The sequence below is a fragment of the Falco naumanni genome, chromosome 1 (genome assembly GCF_017639655.2).
Source record: "Falco naumanni isolate bFalNau1 chromosome 1, bFalNau1.pat, whole genome shotgun sequence".
Taxonomy (NCBI): domain Eukaryota; kingdom Metazoa; phylum Chordata; class Aves; order Falconiformes; family Falconidae; genus Falco; species Falco naumanni.
The window spans coordinates 3,683,854-3,698,076 of record NC_054054.1 but is presented as its reverse complement, the minus strand read 5'-3'; the positions used below and the strand labels follow the sequence as shown (position 1 = coordinate 3,698,076).

At 41.6% G+C, this 14,223-nt stretch overlaps 1 protein-coding gene and 1 long non-coding RNA gene across 8 annotated transcripts in view; one reads left to right on the top strand and one right to left on the bottom strand.

The window, feature by feature from the left end:
• The window catches only part of LOC121091373, a 36,072-nt gene extending 23,558 nt beyond the window's left edge, over window positions 1–12,514 (top strand). The window contains exons 4-8 of the long non-coding RNA XR_005828916.1: window positions 2,434–2,736; window positions 3,630–5,186; window positions 6,389–6,764; window positions 9,917–10,004; window positions 11,242–12,514. This is a non-coding gene — a long non-coding RNA (uncharacterized LOC121091373). The remainder of the gene's footprint in view (window positions 1–2,433; window positions 2,737–3,629; window positions 5,187–6,388; window positions 6,765–9,916; window positions 10,005–11,241) is intronic.
• Window positions 1–14,223, bottom strand: part of TENM3 (teneurin transmembrane protein 3) — a 323,343-nt gene that overhangs the window by 20,548 nt on the left and 288,572 nt on the right. For all 7 annotated transcript variants that reach the window (XM_040600425.1, XM_040600594.1, XM_040600681.1 and 4 more), the window contains one exon: window positions 12,520–13,394. In XM_040600425.1, coding sequence (XP_040456359.1) covers window positions 12,520–13,394 — 875 coding nt within the window. The remainder of the gene's footprint in view (window positions 1–12,519; window positions 13,395–14,223) is intronic.

Here is a 14,223-nt window from a genome sequence, read left to right as displayed (position 1 = left end):
TATAGTAAAGGTTGCTGCTAACACCAATTCTGAAGTTATGACTGATACTGTTTTTTCCACAGACTTCGGCAGCACGCTCCCGTAACAAAATCTGTTATTTTTTTTTGATTGTGTGTGCGCTATTGTAAACATGTCAGGTTGAAGAGCGAGGCATGCTGGTTCCTGCACATTTCAAATAACAAGACATACAGTGCAAATGTGTATTATGTATTTCTTTAAAGACTAGTTACAGATTATACTATTAGTTGGGATACTGTAATAGAGAAATGAGGCATGAATGCATTTCATAATATAGACGTGTATAATTTCGACAGTAAAATGAAAAGTACTGTTATATTCTCACTCAACACGCATCAAGCATTTCCTCGGTGCATCTCGAATTATAAAGAGTGGCTAAAAAATTCACGGAACATTACCCTACTTGTTTCAAATTGTTTGTTGGAAGCCTTATATACCAAGGTGCTGCTTCTTGGCATGTGAGAACAGAAGTTTTGAAGCTGGCTTTCAGAAGTGTAGCATGATGTGTACTCATCATGTTAACACATAAAATCTATCTTAACCTGGCAATGAAACGCCTCTTTCAGCTTGTTGAGGCCCTGAAGTTCACATTTAGGTAGAGAACTGTTGGCTTTAGCATTAAAGTGTTGGTTTGCAGATACGTTCTTGCGCTTGTCTTCGGCCTCCCATAGCATACTGCAAGTTTAGTCCCTCCCACATAGTGAATTCATAGTTGGAAAATTACAGTAAAGAGCAGCCACCTTGATGGGGTGTCACTGCATTGCTAAACCAGTAACAAAACAGTTATCTTGCCGATCAAAGAAAACAAATCCGTAGTTTATATAGCGTGACTTCTATTATCATTTCTTCCCCTGTATGGAGCTCTCCTGTCCTCCACCAGCTTAAACAGGGCACGGCAACTTACTGGGAGCTCTAGTTCTGACCATTTTTAACCGTTATGTGGGTTGCTGAGAGAGAAGACGACTTTCAACTTCAACATAATGAAATTTGTTAATTTTTTCCCTTCCTTTCTGAGTTGCTTTCCTCATTTTGCTAAGCATTTTTTCTTTTTGTCTGAAGAGTGGCTGAATGAGCCTGCTAAGAAAGAAAAAAGGTGACAATAATATATAGATGCATGGATAGACAAATGATTTCTCCTTTTATTTTTTTTTTTTTTTGGCACTTCTTCTGTGGATTTCCATTTCAGTGGCTCCATACCTAGTCATTTATAACCTGCCTTTTAAAAAATATTAATTGAAATACTGTATGCATATATTCCTTTATTTCCACACAGTGTATTTGACATCTTAAAAGGTTTAGCGTCTTGCTTGTGAATTCACAGAACAATGTATCAGGAAACACAAAATATTAAACTGTAACAGATTGTTATTTTTTTTTAAATAATGAACAATAAGATAGCTACATGTCTTGGTAATACTGTTTTGTTTTGCTTAACAAAAAGCAAGCAAATGTGTCATAAATGACAATTTGATGTATGTTAGTAGGCTTGGAAATTATGACAAGAGGATTTATTTATTTATTTAAATTTGACTATTGTCTTAGAAGGGTAGCATTTTCCTTTGCTTTTATCTGGAATATTGTTAAGCATGACAAAAAAAAATTCAATATAGTTTCCAGTCTTGCAGAATTGTAAATGTACAACCAAAAAAAAACCCCAAAACCCAACAGCTTCCTTCCCTTCTTTTCCCTTTCCTTTCTGCTCTACTCCTTTTCTCTTTCTCTCTCTCATTTCCCCTCTTTTCCTTTTTCTTTTCCCTTCTGCTGTGCCTAGATCTGAGGAAATGAAAATGAATTAATAGTAGTTCTAGAGAATAGGTCCAGCAGTGATTCTAGTGATTCTGGAAAATAGGTCCAGGAGTGATTTAGCTCTAGGAAGGAGCTAAAGTAAACTGCAGCCCAAAGTCCAATTCTGGACAGGAATTTATCTACCTACTTGTTTTTTTTAATAGAATTTGGGCCGAAAATACAAGCTCACAAAACCACAGAGGCTGGAATGACATTAGAAGTATTGGTATCTGCTAAACTTCTCTGTCCTGCTCAACCGAATGTCAGACAACTCAAGCTTAAATTCAAGCAGCTGGTCCACTTTTCCTGTTCCTTTATCTGATGGCTGCCTTCCACGGGGAAAGGGTCTTTATCACGTTTTCATCTGGAAAGTCTTATGCAACTGTTTGCACAGCTGGTTAAATAATTCAGGTAATGGGTCTTTTATCTTAGCAATGTGGTCAGGACGAATTTTTCAGCTCAGGTTTAATGAAGAGATTTCCTCAGCTGGAAAGCGATCGACAATTTCTCTTTTCACCTTCTCTTGTTATAACCGCAGCTTTTGAGGCTTTTTTTTTTGTGTGTGTGTGTGTGTCTATTTTGTCATAACGTTAAAAGGATAGTTTTCGTTCTTTTTTTGTAAACTGGCAGTCAGCACACCAGACGTGAACAATTCACCTAAACAGGCCCTTCTTGACAGCTATAACTCATCTGCAAAACAACAGGCAGACTCTAACCGAAAATCACTGCAGGAAATGTGTCTTGGAAAAGGAGCTCAAAGAAATGAATCAACACCTTCCCTTGTGATAGCTCGCTCACTTCCGCACAGAGAAGTTTTTGATGCTCATTTTCCACTTCATTGCACAACCAGACAAACACGCGCGAGTCCAGCGCGGGTGCTGCAGTCAGATGGACCACCTTCACAGCCTCATCTAAAATGACTTCCAGAGACAGGTATTTGGGGGGCGCGGTGCTTTGCAGTGAAAGAATAAATACGTGAATTTATCATGCCGGGGCTGCTGCTTTACTTTTTGCCAGGAGACTGCCAAACTTCTCACTATTGCTGTACGGTGTACCCGGGGCTGGGGGTGCACCTCAGCCGTGCATACCAAGGGCAGCCCATTCCAGAGCGATTGAAGGGGGCTTGTCCTTTTGAAGATGAGACTAAATTACAGTAGCCAGGCTTTTATTTACAAGACCTCAGTGCTCAGCAGCTGCTTTTCAACTTCCCTCTAATGGGAATCCATCCGCCCCCGAGCTCCGCAGGGTCCACGGGGGGCCAGACTGGTTTTTGCTGGGCTACGCAGAGCCAGCTCCTGCCCCGCAGCCGCTTCCCGTGTGCTGGGTCTTTAATCTCAAGGCTCCCTGAGGCTGCTGGTTTGTTTCCGTGTCACTTCCCCCCCACCTTCTTAGCTCATCTATTACCGTACAAATAAACTGTGTGCCTTGTCGATATAAATACCGGAGTACGGCCTTTCAAATAAAAGAACCGCTGGTGTGTATCTACTTGGTATGACAGATTGTCCCTTGCTCTAAGGTCTGCTTACACTAGCAGAGCTGAGCGCACAGGCCTTTGGTCAAGAAAGGATGTAAGGCTGGTCTCCTTGGCCAGACATTTTTGTTAACAGAAGAAGCTGTAATGTTGCTTTTTTCCTCTTAATTCTTCTCCCCCCCTCCCCCCCCCCCTTTTTTTTTCTCCTTCTCCATTTTGAAAGGTAAAAACTCTGTGAAGGTGGTTTTATAGGGTCACAAAAAGCAGCCATAAACTTATTAAATAGCATTATGTTTGAAAAGCAGATTTAACAAAAGGGCAGCTGGATTATATGGGTATATAATTTTTCTTTTAGGACGGTGGAATAGCAAATGGTAAACAAATGCTGCTTGACGCCAGCTCTGCGGGTAACTTGGCATAACATCCTTATTCCTCCGAGGCACCACTACAGACTTGAGGAGCCAGAGGTCTCCCCTCTTTGGAGGGAACAAGGTAGGACTTTCAACTTCATGTGCCTTGTAGGCTCCCTAAAGATCTGATCAGTCCAGCCTCACTGGGGACATCAAGGAGGACCAAATCTCTTGATGAGACTTGTAAATTAGGACCGTGTGTTCAAAATACAGAATGACTGAAAATAGGGGGCTGCCTTTTCAGGTGCCGTCTGGAGCCGCCCTCCCACCCTCGCTGCACCGGGTCCCTTGTGAAGTGAGCGTAAAGAAGAGCGAGCAAGCTTAGCTGTAGCCTCCCTGACAGTTCTGTTTGACAAAGAAAATTAACGTGGGACAAGAATATTAACTATGTCAGTAACTGAACAAATGGTATCAAGTCCCTGATAAAGCCAAATGTGAAACGGATACTTTCAGGAACCTGGATTGACAATGCAGGACATTTATATCATTAATAGGAACAATGCCATTTTCCCGCTGAACTATCCTTACTTTTTAAGTGCTTTCCAAACCCACAGAGACATTATATGCCGATTTCTTGACAGAAATCAAAGCACTTCTTCTCTCATGCATGTAAGATGTAATAATGTTGTTATGTGTCTTCAGCATTGCTATTTTGATATTACTACCTATTCAACAGTTTCTCAGTTCTGCTTTTATTACTTAGCCTAGTTTTAAGCACAAGGAACAGTAAACATTTAAGAATGAAGAAATGGGTAAACGTCTATTAGACGAGCTATACTACTGATATCAGGGCAATTAGGGACACACTACAGTGCTCTAAAAATTTTCACATTTATATCTAATGGTATCTATACACGGCTGCTTTGTTATTAAGCAGGATGAGTCTGAAGCAGCAAGTTTGTGTGCTCCACTGTCAGCACAAGTCTTGCAAGACTGAAGTATGTAACACCATGTTGTATTATAATTATGAAATTTACTGTAAAGTTGAGTTACATTTCCAGTTTAGAAAACTGTGAGATCATAACCTCTATTCTTAGTAAAAGGAAGCTGAATTTAGAAATTTAAAAAAATTATTTAACAATTTATCTAAAGAAGAAACATGGTAAGTACGGTCAGAAAGCACAACTGTCACTAGGCTCCTCTCAAAAACTGAATGTTGCACAAAACATGGTTACATGTTTGTGTAGTACTGATTTATCTATGGGAAGGTTCGAACAAACCATGTTGTTCTTCAGCTTGTGGTTGTGCACGAATCCAACATGTCCGCTTGATATCTTCCCCTGAAAGTTCTCTTTGGATAGTGGGAACACTTAGCTTGTTTGAATAGAGGGAAGTGTTTTAATTGCCTTTTGGCCAGCCTTGCCTCCACAGGTCTACATGAAACGGTGAGAGACAGTTATGCCTACTAGTTTCAATCTGTGCCATGCTGAGAGGAGGAGAAGCCCCACATCTTGACTAACAGGGAACCAGCTAGTCCCCAAAATGTGCTTTAAGGGAGGAATGTTATGTATTGCATGCTGGATTGAGACAGGCGATGTGGATAAAGAGGCACTGATGCAAAGACTGGTTATTTCAAAAATAGTCCTAAAAAGACTGTTCAGAGATGGTTAAGAAAGAAGACACTATGTCTTTTGTTGCTTTTATATATTAAATATAATATGGGAAGATTAAAGACATTGCACTTGTAAGTCATGGTTTGCAATCAAGGGCTGATGTGATGCCACAGAAGTCAATGCAAGAATATGGTAATCGGCTGAAGAAAACTGTTTTAATGAGCATGGTTAATTACACGGTTAATGGTGAAGTCATTATGTTTTACACTGGTGAAGCAAGAAGCAGTAAAAGCAGAAGGTACAGAAGGCTGTTGATGGTAAAAGGATAAAAATATCTAAAAAGCACTATGATACCAAGGACATTCAGAGAATGCTGTTTAGGGGTGATAAAAAAATCCAGATTCCAATTTTGTAAAAAGTTCTGGTATTTGCAAGAAAACAGAATCAAATTAGAATGAAATCCCCCAAATTGCAAGAAATAAAGACGACGAGGCATTTTTAGATATTCATTTTACTGAAACATGAATATGATAGAAAAATGAACACAAATAGAAATATTAATTAAGAGTTGTGAACCTCTTAATATACAGCAAAAATGCAAGTGAATTGACACTGTTTGGGGGGTGGGGTGGGATAATTTTTATCTGATCACCATTAAATACTTGCTTTTATCTGAATGGAATCTTTCAGTAGAAGTTCCATAGACTTTTTACAAGCCAAATCTCAGTATTTCCAAGTCAGACTCCATAAGCAATGCATTCAGATGAAGCAAGAGGAAAACTGCAAAATATCATCTGTTCCTTGTTGCCAAATGCCGACAGTTACAGATGATATGCCCGGTACGTGGGGAAACTAAACAAGCCCAAACCAGAGGCAGTATCTTACTCTGCATCACAGAGTTTTGAGGCAGTCACAGCACTGAATGCATTGTTAATAAAAGCGTAATATGCAAAGGCTGATACTCTGTAGCACTCAGTGAAAATAGATTTTTACCTGCAACTCTGTCTAGTCTGTAAGTTACTGTAAGAATTTCACATTCTGCATGATTTCACCACCTCTCCAGAACGGCTGGAAAGCTCGTTAATTTAACTGTGGGAGCAAAGTAAACTTGTAAAGGGCTCTGCTGCTAATGTCACTCTCTTTGATTTCAGTTGCATTCCTTCGGAGACAGGAATTGAACCAGGAGAGGGAGGAGGGGAAGAAGACAAATGAGCTCAGGGCACGAAGTGCCCGGGGAAACGCTGGATGGACTGTCAAGAGATACAAGAGGGGGTTGAGAAGAAACGCACTGCTGGGAAAGGAAAAGGCAGGGAAGCCAAACACGCCGTAGAGAAATAATGACAGGAGACATGGGAAGGAGCGAGGTAAAAAAATAAGGCATCACAGCAGGAGGGCAAGGTCTGGAGAGCAGAAAGACATGGAAGAAGGGCAGTGGATTTCCAGGGAGGAGGAGGAAGAGGCATCTGAATCTGGATCAGATCTCTACCTGCTGATACTACTCCTGACAGGAGAGAAAGGCAAGAGGAGGTAAGGCAGGAAAGGGGTAAGAAAGTGGCTTATTGGGATTAATTCACAGGCTAACGAGGAAAGTTACCTGAGTTTAACCAAACAAAAGGGTTCAAGGAGGCCAAAGGGGAGCACATGCAGCTTGCACCTTCCAGGGGAGCTGTAACACGGAGAAACAGTTGCCTCTTCCCAGAGGGACCTGCAGAAGCCCCTGGGCTGGGACCACAGAGGGATGGATCCCCGACAGCGGGCTGACCGCAGGTTGTCCTAAACCATCTGGAAGCACTACGTGGCCGTCAGAGACCAGGTGACTGCCAAGTGCACGGGTGTGCACGTAGCCTGCAGCCTCCGCAGTGCAGCCCAACCGCAGCAGGGGCTGCCCAGGCAGCTAAGGCTGTCTTCTTGCCCGGAGAGATCCTGCCTCGCGAGCAGCCTCTACCAGTTCCTCGAGCAACCAGAGGAGCGCAAAGTGCCGGAGGCTGGCGGGGCAGCAGACCAGCAATCCCGCCAGCGCCCCAGCTGAAGTTACACCGGGTAGTTGGGCAGCAAGCTGAATGGGCGCAGCAAGGTTCTGACACCCCCTCGAGCACAGGCTCAGCTCCCAGCAGCTCCAGGGGAGTGACTCAGGGTAGTGAGATGATTCAGAAAGTGGGGCTGAACAAGACGCTTGGGACCTTCTCAGAGGGCTGCCTTACACTCCTGGCCAGATTAAACATCATGAGTAACAGCAGCTTTTTATCTGGAATAATTTGCCCTCTTGAGCGTTGCCAACCTTTCAATTAACAGCAAGCTTTTTACGCATTTTCAGCTGACTTTAAAGCCTGGCTGGCAACTGCTGGCGTGCCAGGGCTTTGGTGGTGACCTGGGATGGCAAGCTGGGGGGCGGTCTGACCTCCTAAAACGAGTGAACGATTGCACAGGGGCACAAGGCTTTTTAGGACTTCTGATAATCCAGAAATTTAGGCGCAGAGAAAATGCTCCTGTGCACCAGGCTTAGCTCTCTGTATGTGAAGGCAGAATGGAAACTGCTGCACACAAGGGCCAGCTAGGAAGTGTCACTTCCAAAATGCTAATACTTACGTAATTAGTTCAACTTTCAAGTTTTTTCTGTTTAAACATTCATATTATGCATACATAATATGCAGTTACAGTTAACAGTTTCCAGCTCAGAAATCTCACAATTTTATGACAATAGAATTCGATTAGCCCGATTACTTTTATACCTTGTTTAATATCATAATTTCATTACAAAACCTAAGCCGGAGGACTTCTAGCTTCGTATGGCTCCGTTGGTTTTTTAGTATGTGCGTATTTTCAATCATTTCTGTGAATACTCTGTTAATATCTTTTCTGTTCAGCAAGTTTTTAGACCCTCGATAACAGGTAACACTATGAATTTCAGTAACAGTACTTTACAAAAGTAACATTTCTTGAAATACACAGTTTCAATTTTGATCAGCAGATTATAACCCTTAACAAAATAGGAATTTAGAAATCCATTGTCCACAAAGATACATATAGATATAAAAGCAAAGTCTGTAAACAAATAGAGTAAAGAGATTGTATGACACCCTAAATAATCTGAACATTTTCACTGTAAAAAACACCAAAAGTATAAAAAAAGTATTTCCTGTATGTCAGTCCTTCCCTTCTTCACTCAAAGTGGAGACTAAATACACTCAACTCTAGATTAATTAGTGTCCAGCCTAAATGAAATAAAAAAGTAAACTTCTTTTGGATCTGATGTTAGTGTGATTTAGACTGTGGAAAAAAGCCATGAAAAGAAACAAGTCCAAATGCTTTAATATCTGCCAGAGCAGTGATTGCCTATTTTTGGGATGCAATGTTTTTTCAAAGATTTCCTCCTTTCAAAAAAAAGGTAAAAAAGATTAAATCATTTTCATAAATCTGCTGTCATCACTGAGAACTCAACTAAAATGATCTAAGTTCTTTGGGTCCACGCTCTGGTTATACAAACAGGTTTGCCCAGGAGAGTAGTTAACAAAGCTGTTGCTGAATTAGCTCCAAAGACTGATTTTTTTATTACTAAAACCGCACTATTTTTACTCTGGTGTAACTTCTGCCATTTAAACAGACGTGTGAACACCAAAGGGTGAAACAACCCAGCCATACTCAGAGCTGGCTGAAAAATGACATTTCTAGTCCCCTAACAGTTGAGAAGTTTTAACTCTGAGTGGGAAGAAAGTCTAAATTCACCATGGAATAGAAATTCTATTCCCTTCCCCAAATATTTTGAGAATCTGAGTAATACAATAGAGTAAACGAAGTACGTAAATAAATTCTGGTATTTTTTTTTAAAAAACTGCATCCAGCAATGAAACAGAACTATTTTGCTATTACTAAAATAGAACAAGGAAGGCAGAATGATTTCTTCTCCTGATTTCTTATTCCTCGCCTGACGTTTGAGGGAAACTTTTCCGTTTTAACAAGACTTCATCTTTTTCAACAGAAATTTGAACTCTCCAGCTGAAAATCTTTTAGCCCACACTACCTACAAATGTGAATATGCAAAACCTGGGAAAGAGATACAGACAGGTTACCATGTCACCTTACACAAGGTTTCCATCTATTTTGGCAATAGTAGCAGAAGCCTCTGGAAACCCAGCCAGGTCAGATGTAACGTTGCAAGTCATCAGTACTGAAAAGCAAAGTCACAATAATGTTTGCTGATCCTCAAATAGAAAATGGCAAAATGGTCATGTTTATATCTACTTCTTCTTCAGAAGCAAAATACAGAGACACAAATTTAGCGCGTGGGGATTTTATGTTAAAAAGAAGCAAGCAGCTATGATGCCCAGTGGATGTTTTTAAGAATGCTGTTTTGGCAAGAAAAATAACACTGTGCGTTTTTTTCCCACTTGCTGCCTGTAGCTTTACATAATCAGTGCAGTTTTTTACTTTTGGTATTAACTTGTACAGAGCATCATAGAAAATGTGATTGCAAGGGACCTTAAGAGGTCATGTGGTCCAAGCCCTACCCCACGGCAAGATCCTGTGTTACTCCTGGAAGATGTCTGAATTGTTACTCTGGAATCTGTTCTTAAAGACAGTCTGTGAAGGGCAAGGGGTCACCATCGTCTGACTGCTGCAGGGCTCCAGATCTTCACTGTGAAGTTTCTCCAAATGTCTAATCTGAATCTTCCCCGTTGCAGCTGAACAGATTACTGCTTCACCGTGGCTGTGGGGAAGGAGATTAGTATCTGTGCTTCCGCAAAAGCCTGATACACGTACGGATTTGGGGTGAGTGAAAATTGCCTATCTTTCTCCGTAATTATTTCAGCTTGGAAATTCTAACGAGACAGTGGTCGGAGGTAATTGTTTAAGAAGTGCAGAAGCAGCAGCTTGGAAATAACACTAATACTTCCTGAGGGGAACAGCCTGGCCTTTGGGTGCTCTGTAAGCCAGCTGGCTGTAACCTATCTCAGGCCAGAAAGCCTGCGTGAAAGCAGATCGGGTGTGAAAGATGGCTATTTACCGACTCGGTAAATAACTACGTACTTCATGACACACAGTACCCGGAATTCTCCCTATGATGAAAACCAGACCTATCAGCTGCCTAACAGTGACTACAATACGCACTTTTTTGTGATCACACAGACGCCATTAAGATACATTCAGGAGCCATCAGCTACTTCTGCAGTACACCACAGTAGGCTACACAAAAACTGCGGGCAACATGGTGAGAAATTACTGCCCTGATTAAAACTGGAGGTCCTCAATTAGCCAGTATGAATGCCAGCATGATTAAAAGCGCCTGCTGTACCCTGCAGATGCCTTCATTTCAGTAAGGAACTTCACTATCCCCCAGATTGACTGCCTGGCCCAGCTCGCCTGCTGGAAACAAGTGGTTGTGTGTGTCACAGTTAAACACCAAATTTACTCTCTGTGGAAATGGATGGCTGCTCCCAGCCCATCCCAAGCTGTGCTTTGGTCTCTCAGCGTACAGGACTGGGAGATGAGAAGCAGAACACACGCCCCTCCCGCCCAAACCGTTTCTCATTCCTCTGTGTATCCTCCCTGCGCTTCTGTGTCCTCTTGGCAGGACCTAAAAAGATACGCAGCGGATGTACCAGTGCACAATTAAATATTACAGATGTGTGCTACTGTTTTGGGAACGTGCCCGCTACCAAAGCCCTGCCAATTTACAGATTAGTGTAAGAATACCTTAGAACTGGCAGCAGCACCATTCCACCTGCTGTCTTTGTTAGGGATCAGCATCTCTAGCCCTGTCTCCACTTCAGGACACAATATGCAGTGAAGCAGCACCTGCTGCTCTCGTGTCTCTGATGGGCATATGTAAAGGCTGGAGAGTACATACAGGTGTTCAGAGTCCTCCTGCACGCTGCCTCAGCCAAATGTACACTGACAGCAATATGAAGTTATCTCAGAACACAGATGTTTGGCTTTGCTGCCACTGCCTGACACGGGCACTTTATTTTCTTTATCATGTGTGTTGAATTGAAAGCTTTTTTTTTAGGCCCTGACCTTGGCAGCCGTTGCTACTGCATTTCATCATAAAGATAGGAGAAGAGAAGAGGTAAAACAAAAATAAAGAAAAAGAAGAGGGACTTACTGGATTTTCATGATGCCCCTTGTAATCCTGAATACTTCTGGTGAGAGCTCTCTTAACAACTTTACTTACCATACTAACTCTATGTCTTCCACTCCTTCCATTTTTATCTAGCCTTAGCATGTCTTTCATGTGATTTAAAGATACACCTGTTTTTTCCAGTTGACAAGAGATTAACTGAAAAAAAAGCTGTGTTAATTCTACATCAACCTCTTCTGAAAGAAATTGTGTTTTAAGCTGCATTTTTGTTACGTTTTGTTTGGTGTATCCGTTTTTAGTTCAGCTCATTTGGGCGTGAAGTTGCCTATAAAACCTGTATGTGAACTCTCAGGTTCTACAAGTTTATCTATGAATTTTCAGGACCTTCCTTAGTCAATATAATTGAGGATTCTGTAAAACGTTTTGCTAATCTGGCTGTTATGAACAGGCATTGATGGCTTAATGACTGTAACACAGGGTAAAGCAATTCACTGAAAAGACTTTTTTTCTGAGGTTGATAAAATTACAAGTCCTGCTGTTCCACTAATACCCCTCGCTGCTGTGCTCACACCTGTATACCGCACATTGTTTTCAGTTTATTCCTGCAGGAATGACACTTCCCCCACGGCCCACGTTTCTCAGCTTCCTCTGCTCGGGTCCACCTGTGTGAAAGCCTGCTGTGTCATCCACGAGATCCTTCCTGCGTATTTGCCACTCAGTGAAATACAACCTTTTACAACTCCAAAAAAATACCCACTCAGACTTTTTGTTGGGGGTGTAAAAGACCATGCAGACATGCTTTTACTTAGAAAAGAAGAAAGGAAGAAACACTGAGCAGTGATGACAGATTCCTTGTCAGTATTTGATGCAGAACAACATCAATCTAATGAGCAAATGGGATGAAAAATCTAGTTTTTGATGCAAATCTACAAAATTGCGGCTGTCTGAGTTACAGTTTTCTTGACAAGAGTGAAATGTTGTCTATTATTTCAATATATAAAACTGAAATTCAAAATAATGAATTTAAAATTATTCAGACCGAATGTTTAGAAGACAGACAGAGGAAGACAGCATGGGAAACAAAAAGTATGTTGCTGTTTGTTTTGTTATCATGGGTCACCTTTAGAGTTACTTCATTAGTCTCTAGAAATAAGTCAAATGGTACTGTAAAACTACAAGGCATCTGACTTCATTTTATGTACTTACTCAAAGAAAGTTGTCCATCCAGTCTCGTCGCTTTTAGTCGCCAGAAGTCCACTGTTGCCATGGTAGGTAAATAAGACAAGCTCCTGCCCTTGTGCCGTCATGCTTTTCAAACATCCATTGGTGCCTATCGTCAGCCAGATGACCTGGTTATCAGGAGACACCACTCTCACCGGCATCCGGTTGGGATCCCGTCTGATACGAAGAGTATTCCCATTGCTGTCCGTTACTGCTGTAATATCATTATCATTACTATAGCTGAAATTGTACAGATAGTCCCCGGTGACTAAACTCACAGTGTACTGGTGAGTACCGTTGACATCAAAGATATAAAGCTCTTGGTCAGTTGGAGAAGCAACTTCATAAAAGTTCACCGAGTTCAGTAAGGGTTTGTTCTTTGACACAGCCCGTATCCTAATATTTCCCAGATCAGCAATATACAGGGTGCCGTCCGGAGACACAGCTAAGGAGGAGGGGGCGTTCAGTTTGGCGTCTTTAGCGTAGCCGTCTCCGTTTTGGTAACAGTCACAGTTGACATCATTTTTGCAATCGCAGTCTGAGGGTATTCCAGCAACTAATGAGATCTCTCCATCAGTTGTGACCTGTCTTATCCTATTAATCTTTTTTTCATCGGTTTCTGTAATGTAAAGCACCCCGCTGTAGGACACGGCAATGGCGGTTGCTGACTCCAGCGTGGTCTGTACCGCGTGCTTTCCCACCGTGTACTCCACTCCAGGAACCTGGCAATGCATGGGCCTCCCGGCAGCAATGCGAACCTGACGGTTTTCAGTGATCTGCAAAACCACGTTGTTATCCAAAACGTAAATGGAGTTATCCATTGGGTTGATGGCTAAATCTGTAGGCCATTCCAGACGAACCTTAACAAACAGAAGTGTTTTGTTAAACAGTTAACCAGCGCAGAATAAATGAATTCATTCACCTTCAGTTTTAGACACCGCTGGAAGGATATTTTTCGTGTGCTGTAAGCAATCATGACAACAAGACCGACATGAAAATGGACACAGAAGCTAAAGCTTTTCAGGGAGGCAAAGGGAACAACATTCAGACATCTACTTTATCGGAAAAAAAACCCCCAGCTGCATTGGAACCGTAATAGCCCCTCCACTAAATGCTATACTTTTCTGTATCACAAATCCGTAAATAAAATAAAGATGGATAACAACTAAATACAAACTTTAAGAACAGTACTCATCTTTTATTCTTGTAGTATCAAAAATAACTTATTACCTTCCAGGTTACAAAACACTGTAATGCATTTTTAAAAATACCACTACTGAGGTCCTTCCTCACCTACACAAGCTTCTTGAGACAAATAGAAAAATATGGTTTTTTGTAGATATCCTCTCATTCACTCCAGTGGGCTAAGGACGTTAGTGATTCAGGAAACATCAACGCGCCAAGACAGTTCGAACAGATCTGCCATTCTCCCAGTATTTACTACCAGACTTAGTGTTTCCTGCTGATAGTTTTGCTGTTCTAAACTGAACTGAACTTCACGGGCAGAAAATTGAATACAGCAGCATTTAGAGCTAAGAGAATACACCGCGACTCATGCCCTTGGAACAGGTTTCTTTCTCCCCAAATTCTGCTGTTACATATCCATTACGCGTTCCACCCGGTTTTACTTTAAGGGGCCAGAAAGCTGCATTTGCATTTCTAGCCCCAGCTCAGCTTTCCAAATTAGCA